Genomic DNA, 18,753 nt, shown 5'->3' with positions numbered 1-18,753 from the left:
GAAACAAAGAAAGTCGAGTTAAAAAAATTCGAATGACAATCAAAATGAAAAATAATCACCTGTTTATCATTATTCTGGTCTGTCATGGAAAGTTCTTGATTTTCAAGGCAAATCTGATGGTAAGAACCATCAGGAGGCTGAGGCACAATAATAGTATCAATTGTTTTGTGCTCGTCAAAAAGGCTATCATCGTGATTATTGCAAAATTTGGTAACATGATTAATACCAAGATCTGGTCCGAAATTAATTCCACTACATTCTTGATCCAGCAACATGTTTTGAAGTCTGTACAGATGGAAAAGAAAAAATTGGAAAATAAGAAAATGAGCAAAAGAGAAACTCAGTTTGAATAGATTTTTTAAACTCTCACTATTTATGATAATGTTTTATTTACCTTTCATCAGAAATGGTATTCATTGCTATCTTGACGGAATCAGCATCTAACATTAACGGAAATTGAAAACAGACAGAGTTAAATGTAATTAACATTACACAATATTCATGACATTTGTTTGAATCAAAATACTTACTGCGACGTTTGCTGCGTTTTATTTTAATTACTAACATAATCAAACAGCCAAGAGCAGTGAAAGTACCCAAAGAAGCTAGCAAAATAAGTGTCATTGGATTGATTACAATATCATCAACTGAGTCTGTAAAGAAAAATAAACAGAAATTATTTCAATTCATTCAATATTTGCCAAGAAGGAATCAACGCTTCAAATAAAAGCATTAATTAAACTGATAACAATTAGAAAATTAGGGATTCAAAGCAAGTTGGATGTCAAAGGATACAAAAAGTTACAAAGTTTCAATTGTTTACATAAGTTTTACTCATTTCTATTGGGATTTAATTAGATAGAATTAAAGAGTCATGATTTGAACAAGTTTGCCAAATAACGAGTTGATATTGAGATTACAATAGCACCTTGCAAAGGTTTTACTCGCTTGTGATTTGTATTTTTGTGGCTCTGGGTAAGCTTGCGAGGGTTCGCCTAGCCTCAGGACTCCAGGAAAACTGTTTTACTTAATTTCATACAACCTTTTCCTAGGTTTTACTGTAGTTTGATGAACAGACAGAATAATTGACTAGTAATGAAATAAAACGAACTCTTTCCGTGTATATCAATTAGTTTCTAGAACCATTTTCATTTAACGACATGAGTATTTCACACAGAAAAGATTTCAAGTGAGTTTCGAGCAGTATCAAGCAGAAGAACTGAGAAAAATTAGGCCAACTAGTGTATTGTTTTTTATCCACGTTAAACCATTTGAAATGAGATAATATAATGAGAAGGAAGACTGACTAAAATGTGATAACTCAACGACTTGGAAAACAAATTGAATAGCAATCAAGATAAGAGGGTGAATATAATCAAAAGATGGGATTGATTGTGAATAAATAAATACCTGTTGTATGCCATTGAGCTTGAAGTTGAGTTGATCCTCTTAAAATGACAGAATCTGATCGACCCTTAACATTAGTTGCATAAATGTTAATTATATACGGATTACCAGAAGTAAGCGATTTAACAATGAAAAAAGGATAATCAGTTGTACTTTGATTTTGAATTAATGGTCCGTCAATATTATTTAGTCGCATCTCAAGATGATACTTTTGATCTAAGCCACCATTATAACCAGGCCAACAGGAGACAGTTAATGAATCCATAGTTATATTAGCTATTGTACAGTTTTCAGGCGATTCTGGTGGACCAGCAGGAATAATATAAAATTTACATGGCTCTTTTGATAATCCAATTGAATTGGTTGCCCAACAAAAAAGTACACCATAATCGGACGTTGATTTAGGCGTGTATATTGCAGTTGATTTAAGGCCACTTTGACTATATTCAAGGGACAACGTTTCAATATTCATGGATGTTGAGCTTATTGTCGGTGGTGAGGCTGATGAGGATGGCAATGAAGATGGGGATGAAGACTGGGATGAATATGATTCATTGAAAGACCAAATAAATTTAACTTCTGGTGGATCAGCATCCACTTCACATGTAATTTCAACCTTTTCACCAAAAGCAGCACCAAAATAAACCCTATGAGCACCAGAGCAAATCGGAGCAACTACAAACAGAAAACAATAATTAGAAATATTTATAATAAGTGATCCTCAGTAAACTTTGATGTTTTTGTGGCATTCAATTAAAATTGCCAGCTGGTTGACGTAGACATCAAAGTAGACGAAAGTTACAGTCACCTACCAGATACTGCACCACTCGCAAAATAGCTTATTTACCCTATTCGTCGGTCAGTGAAATTCATGATTTTCAATCTTCCTTAATAGATCAAAAGGCAAAAATTGTTTTTAAACTGATTTTCAGAGTTTTTGGATTAAAAGCCACGAAAGAAAATTGAATTAAACTAATTGACAATTAAAGAAATCGAATCGAAATTCGACTGAATTCAAAAGTAAATATAGCTCCTCCATAATAGAGGCCATTGAAAAATTTAGCGCAGTATTTGGTAGGTGACCGTATTTACATAGTCCTCGGTGGTTTGGAAACTTTTGAATGTTTATTGTGCATTTTAATAATTTTGGTAAAAAACATTCATAATTTTCCTTGCAAGTTTCATGAGTTTAACGTTTGCTCACATTGAATGTTCAAGTCAATTGAGTCCGATGAGCCCTGTCCTTCGTTGTTTGCTGCCCAACACTTATATCTACCTTCATGATTCTTCCAAACATCTTTAATTAATAATGAATTATTTGAAATAAAAATATGAGCAGTCTCATTTGAAACTAAAGGCTTTCCGTTGAAATACCATCCCATTTTATCAGCAGCTGGATTAGCCTATTAAATAAAGATGCAAAGGTACTATCAGTTAGTTGTTTTGAAATTTCAGATATTCCAACATTGAAATACATCATGTATCAACCATAAAAGCAATGTCATTTTAAAAACTTATAATTAACCAATAACTTTATTTTTTTTTGAAGATAGTCTACGACAATAGCTTTTTGGTATGAATTAACTGGTAAAAATTAATAGAACCGAGGCATCAACCACTATGCTGTTACCTGAATATTGCATTCAAAAAATATATCACTTCCAGCCAAGATCTTTTCATTTCTGGAACTAACACCCATCGCAAGGTATACTATCGGCACATCTGCAAAAAGCGAGAAAAAAGGCAAAGATAAGTAAGATATAAAGAAAATATATTCAACCCAAGAATCAACTTACAGCTAATATTGAGCAACATTTCATCCTGAAGACTATCTCCGTTGAACATTGGATTCCAAGCTGTACAAGTTAATCTTTTCCCATTATCATCAATAGAAGGCACAAAGGATAAAAAACTGGTCGTAACTGAACCATCATCTGATGTTGATTCACCCAAACCATCCAATAAATTAGATCCAATTGTCCATTTAATATGAGCTGATGGTTTAGAGCCAGTTGATTGACAAACAAGTTCAACCGTTTTACCAATAGATAATTTACTTAACGGTTTAATTATTTGAACCTCTTTAGGCTTCACTGTTAAATGAAAGACAACAGATGGCAAGCCTTTAGTTTTATGACCAAAAGGGGAAGCGCATAAATTTAAAATCATTCAAAGCCATAAATAAATCCAATTAAGTCAACAATCTTAATCCATTTGCAGGATAAAACACCAAAAAAAATTCAAAACTTCAATGAAAATCAAATTATAGACATAAAACTGAACATGAAATCATTTTGTAACTCATAAAGTGATCTTTCATGAAAATGAAGCAAACAAACTGAATAAATGAATTAGATTTACCGTAAACAAATTGCTTTTATAATTTAATCTTAAGCTCCAACGATTAAGAAAATTATTCTCACAGTAACATGAATAAAGGTGAAAAATGAAAAAGCAACTTGTGAATGAAAATAACAATTGATACAAATTATTTGATTATTTTTCCAATCCAATTACTTCCATTATTAAGTTCATCATGAAATTCATCTTTAACAGTCAAGTTAACCAATTCAACATCTAATAACGAAATAATTTCAATCAAATCACAAACTAGTTATCTGTTAAATTGGTTGGGAGTTTTTACTCCTATTAATAACAATGTTTACTTCAAGATAAATGTTACTTTTGCTTTTCTTTTACCTACAATTAGATGATTACATTTTTCATTTGAAACTCAATTTAATCGTTTTGGCATCAACTTTCCAATAAGGAAAAACTAATTGGACAAAATAATCAAATTGATTTTAGATTGAACTCTAATTTGTGATCAACATTGAAAAATTGAACAGCAATTCCTTCTCTTAATCAACAAATCAACTTGTCCATCATAAGTAGATTAACAACATTTAACTGATCAACTATTGTCATCTCAACTGTTTAGACTGGTAATGTTGCTCACAAAAGGATTGAAATACCTTTTCCTTGTCCATTCAACATTTCATTTCATTTGCTTTATCAAACCCTTTTCTTCTTATCAGAATTGTTCCTTATAATTAACAATTCTCATCACGAATCCTGAGAAAAAAAGAAAAATGAAGGAGAAAAAAGTTCCAACATGAAACTGTTTCCCTTTTTTTTCCTTTCAACATTTTGTTATTGTTAAACTTGGTTTTCTGGTTTAACTGAGCTTCACATCAACAATAATGATAACTTTGTTGATAAGAGTGAAAAAAGCAGAATCATGTTGTTACAATTATTATCATTATTATTATTGTTTCATCAACCCATCAATTGTTAATTCAACTTCACAATTCAATTATCCTTGTTTACCATCAGCTAATATCCACTGTAGATGGAGTTACTTTCAACATTTCATTTTCACTTTTTGTCTTTGCTTTTGTTTCATTGATACTTACAATTTAAATCAATGGCAATGCTTCGTGTAATTGGCTCTGTTATGTTGTTATTAGTTGCTTTACAAGTGACAATCATCATTAAATCATCTCGTTTAAGTGCAGGTAAATGAAGTATATTAAGGCTTGATCCATCATCGGACATGAAATAAGTATCATCAATGATGGTTGATCCACGAAACCAAGTTATTTCAGGTGAAGGTTTACCTGTTTTTGACAAAATTATTTCCAATTCAGTGATCAACAGTTTATACAGAAAAACACAAATTAATCATCATTATTGTTACAGACAATTTGTTTACTTTTGTCAATGTCTCTGACAATTGATTGTGTTCAATCGATGAATCCAAGTTCATCTCAAATGATGACAAGAACTGAATAAACAACATCTAAATGACCGAACTATCGCTTAATAAACTCTATAAATTATTCTTAAATTTTCTGTTCAATCTTTTCCAAGTTGACTTTGATTCTGAATCATCCATTGATACTGATTAGGCTTTCAAGAAAAAATATAATAAACTCCAAAAAGTCGAAATAAAAAAGATGAAAAGAAATTTTCATTTCTCTTTTGATAAGAATTTCAAATTCTTGCTTTCAGAGCCTTTAAAAGGACTTCAATGAATATTTCAAGTTGTCTGAATTTTCTGAGCTTTCCAAATGAATTATGAAAGAAGAAAAAATTGCTCATTCAATTTGAAAGCTTTCAAACGAAATGAAATAAATCGTAAAATCTAATCTTTCCTGGTTCCATTTGGACATTGGAACACAATTTACTAATCTGATTAATTTGCTCATTCAAATTACAACTAATTAACGTTTAATGCGACTAAATCTTTCCAGATATTCAAAGATGCATAAGCTCTTGATTAACCAAATACGTTTCCCAACTAAATTGAACAAATGAAGAGCTGACCATTTGGTTTGATTTTTTAGGCCAACAGACAAAGTCCATAACTTAATCAATGCTGGAATCAAAAGATTAACCTTTTCCAATCAACTTTCGATTCTTAGAGTTAACAATATGATGATTTGATGTGAATCAAATCTTACCTCCTTGAGCTTCACAAGTCAAGTTGAGCGGTTCTCCTTCATTGAAAGGTCCACCAATGTCTTTAATTTTGTGTCCATTATCACTGGAGATTATCAATTGTTTAATTGGAACTAATTAAATAGAAAGTTAATTGTTTTCCATTACAAAGTGAATCACAATTAGAATGGAAAGAGAAACAAGTTTCCAATCATTTCAAGTCCATTACAGTGTTAACAGTTTGTTGACAAACATTTGACAAGCCATTGTGAATATGATGATAGTTAATGATGTTGAATGAAACAATCATTTGTCAACATTGATTTTTGATTATTATTCTGGGTTAAACCAAGTTGTACTTTTAATGTTGATTGATTGTTTTTCAGGGTAGAAATAATTTCTGATCAATCATAACTTATCATAATTTGCACTCTTTTAACAAATGTATCAACAACTGGAAGATGAAAAGTAAACAGAGAAAAGTTAATCTTCATTTCTTTTCATTACTTTGTCTCTATTTATTCAATTTATTGAATCAATTTAACAACCAAATGATTAATTAATTGAATTTCGTCCCAAAAGCAAAATTAATTATTGAAGCGCAAAATTATACTTTTGATTAACTGATTTCGTTTTCAGGGAAACTTGAATCGACTTTCAATTTGCCTTACAATTAATGGTTTTTATTTTTTGACGAAACAATCAATTCGCAAGTGATTATAAAACATTTCAAATATTCAGTACAAATTATTGTTTCGAATCGAGTTTTAATCTGAAAAAAAGATCAAATTGGGACTTAAAGAGTTGAAACACTCGAAAAAAATGGGAAAACAACTTTTTAAGGAACTAAAAAAAGTTGAGAGAAAACGAAAAGAAAATGAGAAAAATTCAGTGAATAGAGTAAATTAATTGAAAGAAAAGGAACCATTTTCATGATTTGACAAGATTAATTTGAGTCAAAATTACATTGTGAGAAGGTTCCATTGAATTGGGGAAACTTTTTTCTCTCTCTTTAAGATTAGATTCTGAAATCAGGATTGAACAGCATCCAATCAAGAAGACGAAGAAACAGGGCAAAAAATAAATATAAATCTAAAGCAAAAGAGAAACAAGAAAAAAAAGTGAAATCACCAGACTTTGTTTCCGTTATTTTCGCAAAGAAAAGTTTGATTTTTTCTCTTTTTCTGAGACAATATTGACGTTGAATCGCAAAGAATGAAAAGTGAAATGATGATGATAATGACGCAAGTTGCTCAAAGGCTGATTGATTCTCTTCATTTCATCTTCAAGACTAAACTTGATAATAACAAGTAAATACTTTGCTAATAAAGAGACATAAACATTGGAAAATGTTTTATATAAACAAACAAACTGCTGCTAGCGAGTAACGACTGTTGGTACAAAAAAGGGCAAAATAAATGTATGAGTTGTGAATCAGAATCTTGATTCTCATGACAGTTGAAACCATCTTCAATGGAATCCCTTAAACTTGTCTCTATTTGCTTCTCATCTGATAAAGACAAGTTGATTCCAACAGAAGATGAGCAGAGAAAAAAAAGAGTGAAAACAAAACGTTTAATTTATCCTCAACTTTCCCCTGTTCATGTGTTCTCAGTTTATCCTGTGACAAGGAGCATGAGAAATAAATGCAATAAGAGATGATGATAGTGACACAAGTTAGGTCACAATTTAAGATCATTGAGCAGAGTTGAAGAGAAATGTTTATCTCTCAAGGAAATTTAGTTCACATTAAAGAAACATGCTTTTCAATCAAACTCATTGAGAAAGGTTTTGATAGGCAAAAAAATAATGTTGTTTCAAATCATTCTCCTGAGGTCTTTTCATCATCATCTTCCTCCTCTTTTTTTCACTTCAATTTGTTTCTTCTCATCATTATCCAATCTTATCAATATTTGAACGGAAATCAATTCAGATTTGAGTTGTTACCAGCAAGAGTGAGAACATAAAAAAACCAAGTCAAAGATGAGAACAGGGAATGATAATGATAACTGGGAGTGAAGATGAGGGTAAAAAAAGTTATTGAAACAAAAAAAAGAAAAACATAAAAGTTTATTTCAATTTGAAGTTGGATGAAATCCAATTGATGCCAAACACAAATATACACACAAAAAACATCAACTAAAGTTTCAAGTGAAATGTAATCACAAGCGATGAGAGAAATAAAATTCAACAGAAAAAAAACACTTTGTAACATAACTTTTTTTTCTTTCATCAATTCTTGGGTCTAATACAACTCAATGAGAGTTGAGAGTAATATTTATATTATCGTTATGAGGATGAATGGTGGAATCTCAATCGATGCATTGATTCATCACAAGAACATGGAAATTTAATTGATTGCAATGGAAAATTTCCAGTAACTCAAGATATTAACACTTATGGTCTGTAGCACCAATCTTTTGTTCGTTATGATTACAAAAAGTATGAATGATTCGACTCGAATGAATTAATAGAAACATTGTAACTTTAATGAGTAAACCTTTTCTTTTGGATCCTCAGGAAATCGATAAATTTTTAATCTTATTTTCTTAGAAGGAAAGATCTAACGAAAAGTTTCAGTGAATCTAATTTATGTGAATCGAATCATTTATACTTTTTATTAATCACGCTTGTTTGTAATCATAACGAACGAATGGTTGGTGCTAAAGACTGCAGACTTGAGCCTCGAGCACAAATTGAAAGACTGTAAGTTCGAACTTACAATATTGACAAAGGTTACTTTGACTGCTGACTTACATGAGAAAGGCGTAGAGCAAAATCTTGAACCGAAACGTAAATTCTGAAAGTGAACTTCTTGATTGAAACAGTTTTCGCTAAGCCATTGAGATAGTTCAATCATTTCTTGAGTCAGCGAACTTAGCAATGCTTTCCTTATCAAAAACCACAGTAGCTCTGTAGTTCTGTTACTGTAGTTCGACCACTAAGTGACTCAAGTAATTGCTCTTTAATCTACACTTTGATTTTTGGGGTTTGACTTGACAGAATTGGCTGAAGAACAAAACTTTTTAGCTCAATCACTTATTAATCCATCTTTAAACTCTTAGTTTGTAAAGCATTAATTTAATTCCACCCTTGGCGAAATTAATCAAACCCAACTGAACATTAGCTCCGGTTTCTTGTTGATCCATCTAACTCCAGTCTCTGTCACTGTTCAGTCAACTGATTTAAGATTTGGTTGCTTGTAAGGATCGTCAAGTTGTACTTCACCTTGTCACCTCTGAGGCTTTGAAAATTTGTATCGATTAAAAGATGAAATGATGATAAATTGAATGATTTGAAGAAAATGTTGATAATTTAATTGAATAAAAGGTAAACATTTCATGACAGGAAAAGGAAAACCTTTTTTTCTTCTTCTTTTTTAAGGTTAAGAAGAGATATTTTTGGTTCTTTCAATTTTTAAAAGAAGTTTTGAAAGGAATGAAATGAACGTAAAGAGTGAAGAGTTAATTCATTTGGGTTGAATTTCCAATTGATCTAACAGAATAATACAATCATCTTGATTCTTATTGAATGAAAGAGGAAAATTTGTCATCATTATCATCACCATTGACTTAGATTTTCAATCTTGAACGTATTTTCTGCTCAGCCTAGCATCCATCTAATTCATATTGCTTCAAAATTTATTTCAACTTCTCATCCTTTCACCATTTCATACACCTTATAATCAGTCTGAAACTTTGCTCTTCCATTAAATTCTTTTCACTTTTCAGTTGTTCAACATGTTCATCATTCTCATCATTTCAATTCTCAACAAATCTCTTCTCATTTTTCAATTCCAATTCCTTTTCTTTTCCTCATTTGTTTCACTTGCCATTGAATCACTTTCTTTGTCATCAACATGGAACATTTTGTTTCATCTCAGAAGCCATTCATAGCTTTCAACCTGAATCATCGCATTTGACCTTTAAATTGAGTGAGAGAACAAAAGTTGCAGAGAAAAGAGTTGAAATGCCATGAAAGACACTGAGTTGTCTGAACAGTTTCCAGGAACTGATCAGTTCATCGATTGTTGAGTATCACAAGCAATGAGCAAATGAATATATAAACAAGAGAAGAGCAAAAGAAGAGGTAAAAACGTAAATATTTACATAAGCCTTTTAGTGTTTTTATTGGGATAATCAGAGGAACTATTCTCAAGTGGATCCATGATTTGGCCAGTTTCATGATCAGAGTGGTGATCAGGATGATTAGAATGATGGCCATGATGAAAGGGAATAAAAGATGACCAATGAAGGCAAAAAAGACATCAACTTCATTTGTCTATTCGACATTCACTTTTTTCTCTTCTTTCATGTCTTCCGTATTTGACCCTCTTTATTCAACTCAAAAAGTTCATTGAGATTCATCATCATCATCAAGTTCATCCTTTACCATTCAAACTACACTTAATGATGAAAAAATGGCCGTCAAATGTGATTGATTGATGAGGAAACAAACTCAGCCTTTTGTTGGAGTTTCAAGTTTTCTGGATTTGCTTTATTACTCCAATCGACTAATAATGATGTCCATTGTGTTGACCTGACATTATGAATGAATTATGCAAAATGACCCAAAATCACTCAATAATAAAGTCCAAAAGTTTCAAAAAAATCTGAATAATTTTCTAATTCGAAGCAAATTTTAATGAAATCCTCTAAACTGCACTTCGATGAAATCATTTCTTGATTCAAATCACTTCGCTTTCTGTCATGAAATTGAATATATCATATGAATTTGTGTATCAATTGAAATATCAAAATAATGATTAATTTGGAAATTATCATTAATTTTGTGTCATCTGAGGCAAACACTGAATATTGACTAATTGCACTTTTTTGCTTTACCTGCATTTGTAACAATTTATTATTCCATGAATAATTAACTGTTTACTCTGTTTTATTTGAGTTGATGGTTTGATGAAAATAAACTGAAACTGGAAAGTAAATTGTTTAACATGAATAATTAACTATTCAATCAATACTATCATCATTATCAATTTAGTCAGAGTATATTTTTCATGATATTTATGGAAACTTGTTTCACAGCATTTGCTTATCATTTTGACGTAACTTACCAATTACTTGGAAATTAAGGAATCGATTGATTGTTCTTCCTCTTTTAAAGTCAACTCTACATCGATATTCACCTGAATCTTGTTCCTTGACCGGTGATAGAGTCAACACTGAAATTGAATCGGTTAAATTGAGCTTGGCTCTTTCACTATTGGCAAAGTGTTTTGCCTCTGAAAAGTTATCACTTGAACGAGCATCGATTGAGTACAAAGGATGACCAAGATCATCTTTGTACCAAAGGATTAAGGCCACCGAATCGTCTTTAGTTGGCGCGGTTGTGTTACAGTGAAGGTCGGTTGTGCTTCCAACTGCTGCAATATACTGAGGCCAGCCTGGAACGAAAAAAAGAAATGAGAAAATCGAACAAAAAGCGTCTCGAAAACAATTCAATGAAAATATATTCTTCTCTTGATTGTCCCAGCAAATTAAATGTTGAATATTTCCTCACTTCTCAACTAATCATCGATTACAAGCCAACCTGGAACCTCAATTAACTTGTTAAACAAGGTTAAAGTGAATAATAAAAAACATATAATTTACTCCACTGGGAGTGTTTTATCCTTTTCTTGTTAGATTAACGTATTTAAGTAGCAATGAAATGGTCAAAGAGTCCAATGAGACAATGCATTATCATCATGATACGGGATTAAAATGAATACTTCAATTTTTGTCCATCAACTGTTCATTTTGACTCAAGATTTATGTCCAAACAATAGCAATCATTTTTTTCTTCTTTTCCCGATTCTCCTCCTTCTTCCAACTAGTTTTCATCATTTTAGGCTCATCATTCTTTATCACTCTTCCAATTCATTTGTTCATTGGTGACTTAACGAATCATCATTAACCAGTGTAAGCATCAAGAAGAACCCAAAAAAGAGCAAAAATGGAAACAATTGTTGTCATCTTTTCCTTCTTCCAACTTCATCTTCTCATGTATTTATTTTGTTTATTTTTATTGTTTTTTGGGCTACATTTTGCAGCTCAAATAGTCTTCAAGTTCAATTGTATACATTTGAGATGAAAAAAAGTTCACAATTGTTCATAACAATCATATTGTTGACTTTTGTAACCATTTTGCTTCTCATATTATTTGTCTTCGTCTTTTTATTTCTTCAACATCTAAATGCAACTTATTTACCTTTTCACTTTTATTATATTTATTTCCTTCTTTGCCTGGTCAACTCATTGACTTTATTGTTTATTATCAATAATAAAACTCGACAATAATCACTTCAACAATTAAAGTGCAACAAATTCCTTCTTATCCGACAAAAACGTTATTCTCGCCTTTTCACATTAAACTTTATTTTATTGATAATAATTTCGTTTGCCAAATAAAATTTGAGAAATATTTACTTTTTGCTCAGTTCAATACACTTTTCAAAATCGATTGATTGTTTTACCAGAGAATCTAATAAATAATAATAAAGCACCTTATAAAGGGTTATCTAATTCACCTTGAGGTTAGACATCTTTACCTTAACTTAAACAAAGACATTATTCATTGCATTACAAACTGTTAGAGACTATTTAGTCAGTCCTGATTTCCTTCATTTTATTCCTTTTGCCTTTTCTCCTCAAAATTCTTTGTATATTTGATCAAAACATTCCTTTTCATTATACAATCAAATCAGATGAATGAATGAAACGATTTTTCCACTCAACTTTGTCTCTTCCCAGTTCCATTTGCAGCTTCCAATTTATTGCTTCAATTGATTTCTCAGTGTTTTACTTAAATTTTAGAGATTTACTTCTAAATGATCAACATGTTTGTTTAGGTCGAACCAGGCAATGTTAAATTCATCAACAAGCGAGAGAAATTCAACCTAAAATTCACGATTAGCAGAAGATGAAAACATTTAAAAGACTAATGAAAGAAGATTGTAGAGATCAAAGAACACACTAATGTAAAATGTAAACTTTACAACAGAGCAATGGGAAGTTGAAAGCGTTTCATCAAAACTGTAAACCAAAGAACTGTTGGCTAAAGAAACAGTTAAATTACGATTTAAAAGGAAAAACCAGGATTCTTAAATGATATTATCATGAGAATTTGAATTTCCAGCATTCAATTTCATGGTTTTTCCTTTGATTCAACGAACATTCACATTATTGAACATTACTGCTTGCAAACAAGTGCATGCATTAGCCAAAAATATGGATACATATTAAAGGTAACCAACTAAAAAGTAAGAAAATATTCACAGGACTTGATAAAATCATTGATGTTGAGTCCAATTCCAACTTTTATTAAAGTTGTTCAACAAAAAGCAAGCTACTCAAAACATGATACTTTATTGACACATAATTTTATGCTAAAACAATGAAAGACAATACCGAACAGCAAGTTATTATTTCAAGACAAGTTTTTTCAATAACAAAATACTTTTCTACATTTTCCTGAAATTTCACCTTCCAATATCCAGTTCTCATTGAAATATTAGAATGCAATTTTATTTTGCATTTATTTCACTGGGAATCAATCTTTAGTGTCGATACGTGAAAATAATTCGACTTATGAAGCCATTCCTGATGGAAATTGAATAAATACTCATTTCTGAGTTGTTTCAGCTAACAGTTAATACAAGTCGAACCCAATAGATGCTAATAACAAGGCTTAGAAACAAATTCAAGGTTTTCTGGTGACTGAAGAAAACTCTTCTGGAAGATCAAAGAAGATGCCTTGAAAGCAGAATGAGTCGAATTTCAAATTCTGATTAAAATTGAATGAATACAACTTTTATTCTGCAGTTTAAACTTGCTTTACTTTCTATTTATCAATAACTTTCATCAATCATTAACCAACAAAACTAAGTTTCCGTTTCCATGTAATTTAAGCATCCGTTGGTTGTTATCGTGTTTTGTTATTCAATCTCGATCATCAAATCTAATGTTAATCATGCATTTGTTAATTGACTTTCATTATGGATGATGAAAAGAGAAGAAAAAAGCGAAATAATTAACAACGGAAAAAGTTAATCAACTAAATGAGGCAAAGAAAAATCTTAATCACTTGATACTTGACCCTTTGATTGAACAATTGAATGAATTGGTTGAATGAACAGTTGGATTTGAAACATTTGAATCATTTAATGCAGCGATCATGAAAAAAACAATTTTTCTTCGATAAACTGGACATTCAATTCTCGATAAATATAACTTGTAAAGTCGAGTTAATTCATCTCTAGAAAAGGCATTAATATCAAGTTTAAATAATGAACAAGAATTAGTTGGAAATGATTAGCTGAATGCGAAAACTGTTTTACTATCTTTAATTCTGGCTTTTTTCACTATAATTATTGCTATTTCCTATTCAATTCTGTTTTTTCATGGTTCATTTAAAATCATGTAATCAGTTGAATTAACTGAAGAAATTTGTTGCTCAAGAAAAGTTTTTAAAACAAAAAAGTAATGATAATGATGACAATTATGATAATAGAATAGACTAATGTATTCAGAATAGAAACTCTGAATTACGTTAAAAGGTTACACTTTTCTTCCTAATTCATTCATTCGCTTGTATTAACTAGTTTTGTTATGGAAACAAAAACTCTGGTGATTACAAAGTTAATTTGGTAAAGATTTTTAAATGATTAACTTAATAACAGTCAATATTGTTATTGCCGGGTTTCCATGAGATTATTTTGTTCGCCAGATTCTTAATAGCATTTTGATGTAACATTAGAAAAGCGAACGAAGGAATAAAGGGAAATCTTGAAAATTTGATAATGATGATTACTCAATTAACCAATTGTTTTCAGCTTCGAAGAGACGATAAATTGTTTTGATAAACATTCGTTTCGTTGTTTTCCTCTGTTAATGCTTCCATATTCAGGGAAATAATCAACTCGCAATGCTTTTAATCACTTTATTGAAATTAGCAGAATGATAATGTGTTATTAAGATGAATATTCAATGAGAGTTTGAATGAAAGGAATGACAATTGGATGGAAGGTAAAAGCCATTCAAAGCTAAGCATAATTTCAGCGAAAAAAATATTCTTTATGAGCAAATATTGTGCAAAAGCAAGGAAACGAGCTTTTTATGAATGAACTCTGGTAATGGTTGACAAAGATTTTATCGAATTCCAAATTAGCAAATGGATTTGTTGAGGATTAGATTTCATTTTCGATATTCACTAATCAATTATCAATAAGCTTGTTTGGTCTCTTGTTTTCATTGCCAGTGATTCTGGGATTTTTGAGTTGGTAAACATTATCACTGTCTATGTAAACTTGATGAATGAATAAAGTTGCATATTGCATGACCTGAAGCCATTATATTTTGAACAACACCATTTCTGTGAGTTTCAAGTGAAAACATTTTTTATTAATGATTAGGAAAAGGATTTTTCGCTTCTTGTATTACGTGACGAATTTAAGTTTGGATATTTTTCGTGATTTACATCAAAAATGACCTCAACTTGATATTTTTAGAAGCAGTTTCATACATTTACGGATATCTCGAACAAAAATTCAGTCAATTTAATTGAATAGAAGTGTGAATCATGAAAACAATTTTTAGAGTTTAGTCTATAGTGCAATATCAAATTTCGAGAAAATTCAATTTTTTCTGTCAATATTTCAATTCGCATCAATATTTATCAATATCTAGATCGATCGAGTGTTTAATTTACTCATCTCTTTCCAGGTTCATCTGAGCTTTGAATCGCACAGATCGATCGTTTGATCTAGATCTACATCACAATGAATTTTCCATCAAATGAAATTGTCTAAACTTGAAAGTTTTATGGTTACCTTTTAGTCGAGTTTTCGGTTCTCAATGAAATTGATGAAAAGTATAGCATTAAACTGAATCGGCCCATTATCGTAGTTTATTTTGACAAAAATGTGTTTACTCTTTTTGTGGTTATACTCATAATGTTGCCTATTATGTCACAATTATTGGATTAACTTATGATCATTCAATATCTATTCAAAGTTGAACCTTTTCTTCACCTTTAATCAGACAAAATGATCTTTCGCGTTCCTCTTCGGCCAGAGAAGATCAAAGCATTAACCTTATCAAGAAATGCTACATGATGATAATTTGTTAGCCAAGGAATGGATTGCTTTTAATGTTGAGTGATTTTCACTGTTTCTCTCAATTTATGGTGTTCACCATTTTTGAGTCAGTTTACTTTTCCTTGGATCTGAAACGACTTGCAATAAACAAATTTAAATGTCACTCAGAAAAACAAAGTCAACCAAATTGACAAGAACCATTATCTACTCCAAGCTGTTGTTTAAAATCACTTTTACGCTAAAATAATAAATAAAATGATAGAATCGGTCCGAAATGAAAGCGTGTAATTAATAGAGTTTATGAACAATATTTGTGTAACTGAGATTTAATGATTCGATGCAATCCAACAAGTGATTATTCAAGTGAGATAAGAAAAATAATACTCATGATAACTATCAATTCCCTGAACTCATTAAAGACATAAACAAGTAAAAAGAAAAGGAAAAGATAGCAAACGGAAAGGTTAAGGAAGTGGTACAACATCTTGTAAGGCAATCTTGATCCAAATGTCGATCTTGAAAATTAAGACAAAAGAAACTTTTGATGAGAACACTTACAAAGTATCTCATTACTATTTCAAGGGTTTCAGTTTCACCATGAATCGAGTAAACATGAAATATTCTCTCAGATATTCAGCTGGAATCAAAGTATCAAAATATCGTTGGAATGTTATTGAGACGAAAAAATGAGTTTCTTGAAAATCTGTTTTTTAAATGGTTGGTCAGTACTGGGATCGATGAAACTGTGAGTAAATTAGTTTGTTGACAATTAGTTGACCATTTAATAGAGAAACGCAAAAGCTGTTATTCAATGAGTCCCTTTAAAGGAGTGACAATGAAAAGATATAATCTTAAAGATTGATCAAGAATCTTGTTTATCAACCAATTGAAAGATAAATAATTTGCTGGTGAAATAGGAATAAAAGGTTTCAAGGGATTGACTATTCTTTTCATTTCTCATCTTCTTCCAATTGTCATTAACTGAATGGCAACGAATAAGCGAAAAGCCAAATAAATTGTCACAATTTGCTTCATCAGGTCTGTGATCAAATGACAATTGAGTAAAGAAAAGAAGAGTAAAAAGTAAAGTTTGCCAAGAAGAATCATGTAATTAAAGGAACACTTTCAGATTCAAGTTCCATGTTGAACAAATCAATTTGTTCAACTCAATTCCTATCTTGCACTTTTCTCGTCATTTATTATCTTCCCTCCCTTTGCACCTTTTTATTGCATCTTTCAATTTTCTTTGCATTTTTTCGAATCTAAAATTTCCAATCAAACTAAAAGAAGTCGCGATTCCAGCTAATCAGTCTGGGATGTTAATGGCTCATAATTTATAACGAAAAGTTGTAATTCTTTCTTAAGTAAACTTTGTGACAAAATTTTGTATCAAAGGAAACTTCCGAGTTCTGAGAATGTCGTTTCGAATGGAAAAAGTATTTCAAGTTTCCAATAAAAAAGTGAAAAGCTTTTTTATTTTGCTAATAATCATATTTTTGTCCATTTTTTCTCCTCTTTTGACATTTTTTATTGATAATTTTTGTCATTTATTTGATTGTTATTTGATAATAAGTTGTTATTATTGTATGAATGAGAACAAGATTACAAGATCAGTTGTTCAAGATTTGTATTGTTATCAATTTCAAAACTTTTTCCTTCCCAACCGATGAACCAAAAATAACTTTCCACTTTGAAAGATAACCTTCATCTTATCATTCAGTTCAACTTTTCCCTGTTCACAATATTTCAAAGCACCATTCGATATGGAATTTGATTCTTTGAAGATTTTTCTTCTGCTCAGCCTTTCTTCCACTGATCAGATAACTGTTCAGCTGTTATTGACAAACTGAAATATCTGTCAAGAAAAAAGTGCAAATGGAATGGCAAAGTCGAAACTTTTTTTTCTTTGGTTTCAGCTTTTTCTTTCTCTCTCTCTCTCTTTGTTCAAACTTGTCACATTTTCAAATAGATTATTTGAATCAATGCAAAAGAACAAAAAATATAACTTATCATGAAACATTGAATCAAGAATTGAAGATGAAAAAGATATCTTTTGAAGAGAAAAGAAAAGTTCACCTTTCATGAGTTTCTTTCAACGATTATACATAAAAGTACATTTAGGGAAACTGTTAAAAAAGTTTATTCCTTTTATTACTTGGAATCATTAAGTCAATAGATTAACTTTAATAAGGTTAACAATTATCTTGATAAGGCCAACATCATTGGAATCTTTTGTTGCTCTAAATGTAATTAGTTAACTGTAATTGAGAAACTTGATGAATTGTAATGAAGGCTTACAAGTTTCATTACGATAAACATTTGTTTCACTTTGGAGTTAAAAGATTATGAAAATTGTGAGAAAATGCTTCTTGCTTTTCAACTCTTTACTGAAATGAACAAGTTAATTGAAATGTAAGCTGAAAAATGATATCGAGTGAATAAATGATTCAATAGTTTGACCCATAATGACCAATGATATACACATAATTGATGATTTTCTTGGTAAGCAGCGAGCAAAGTAGCTCAATATTGTGTCTACTTTACCCATTGAGTCGACAAGGTGTGCATACTAAGTTGGAAACTGATCAGTTTCTTTCAGTTTCAACCTTGATCATGATCACTCTGATCACCATGAGAAGTCCACTCAAAGAAAAACATACACTTGTGATGACCCTTGGCACTGGTAAGTCAATATAATGAGTTGACTATTGGTTAAATTGGTTGGAGAAGATGTTGATGATGAGAAAAGAGAAAAAAAAAATGAAAATTTTGTTCCTTTTTCTTCTTCTTCTTGGGTCACGTCTTTA

At 30.7% G+C, this 18,753-nt stretch overlaps 1 protein-coding gene across 2 annotated transcripts in view; it reads right to left on the bottom strand.

The window, feature by feature from the left end:
- Positions 1–18,753, bottom strand: part of LOC107365253 (synaptogenesis protein syg-2) — a 142,466-nt gene that overhangs the window by 907 nt on the left and 122,806 nt on the right. For both annotated transcript variants that reach the window (XM_015932727.3, XM_015932728.3), the window contains 10 exons: positions 10,925–11,254; positions 5,874–5,984; positions 4,824–5,027; positions 3,204–3,500; positions 3,038–3,129; positions 2,612–2,810; positions 1,411–2,082; positions 531–653; positions 395–440; positions 60–285 (listed from right to left, as the gene is read on the bottom strand). In XM_015932727.3, coding sequence (XP_015788213.2) covers positions 60–285; positions 395–440; positions 531–653; positions 1,411–2,082; positions 2,612–2,810; positions 3,038–3,129; positions 3,204–3,500; positions 4,824–5,027; positions 5,874–5,984; positions 10,925–11,254 — 2,300 coding nt within the window. The remainder of the gene's footprint in view (positions 1–59; positions 286–394; positions 441–530; positions 654–1,410; positions 2,083–2,611; positions 2,811–3,037; positions 3,130–3,203; positions 3,501–4,823; positions 5,028–5,873; positions 5,985–10,924; positions 11,255–18,753) is intronic.

This window comes from Tetranychus urticae, chromosome 3 (assembly GCF_039701765.1).
Source record: "Tetranychus urticae isolate SD_2017Ah chromosome 3, NJAU_TeUrti_SD_1.0, whole genome shotgun sequence".
NCBI lineage: Eukaryota > Metazoa > Arthropoda > Arachnida > Trombidiformes > Tetranychidae > Tetranychus > Tetranychus urticae.
This window is presented reverse-complemented; position numbering and strand designations above follow the sequence as displayed.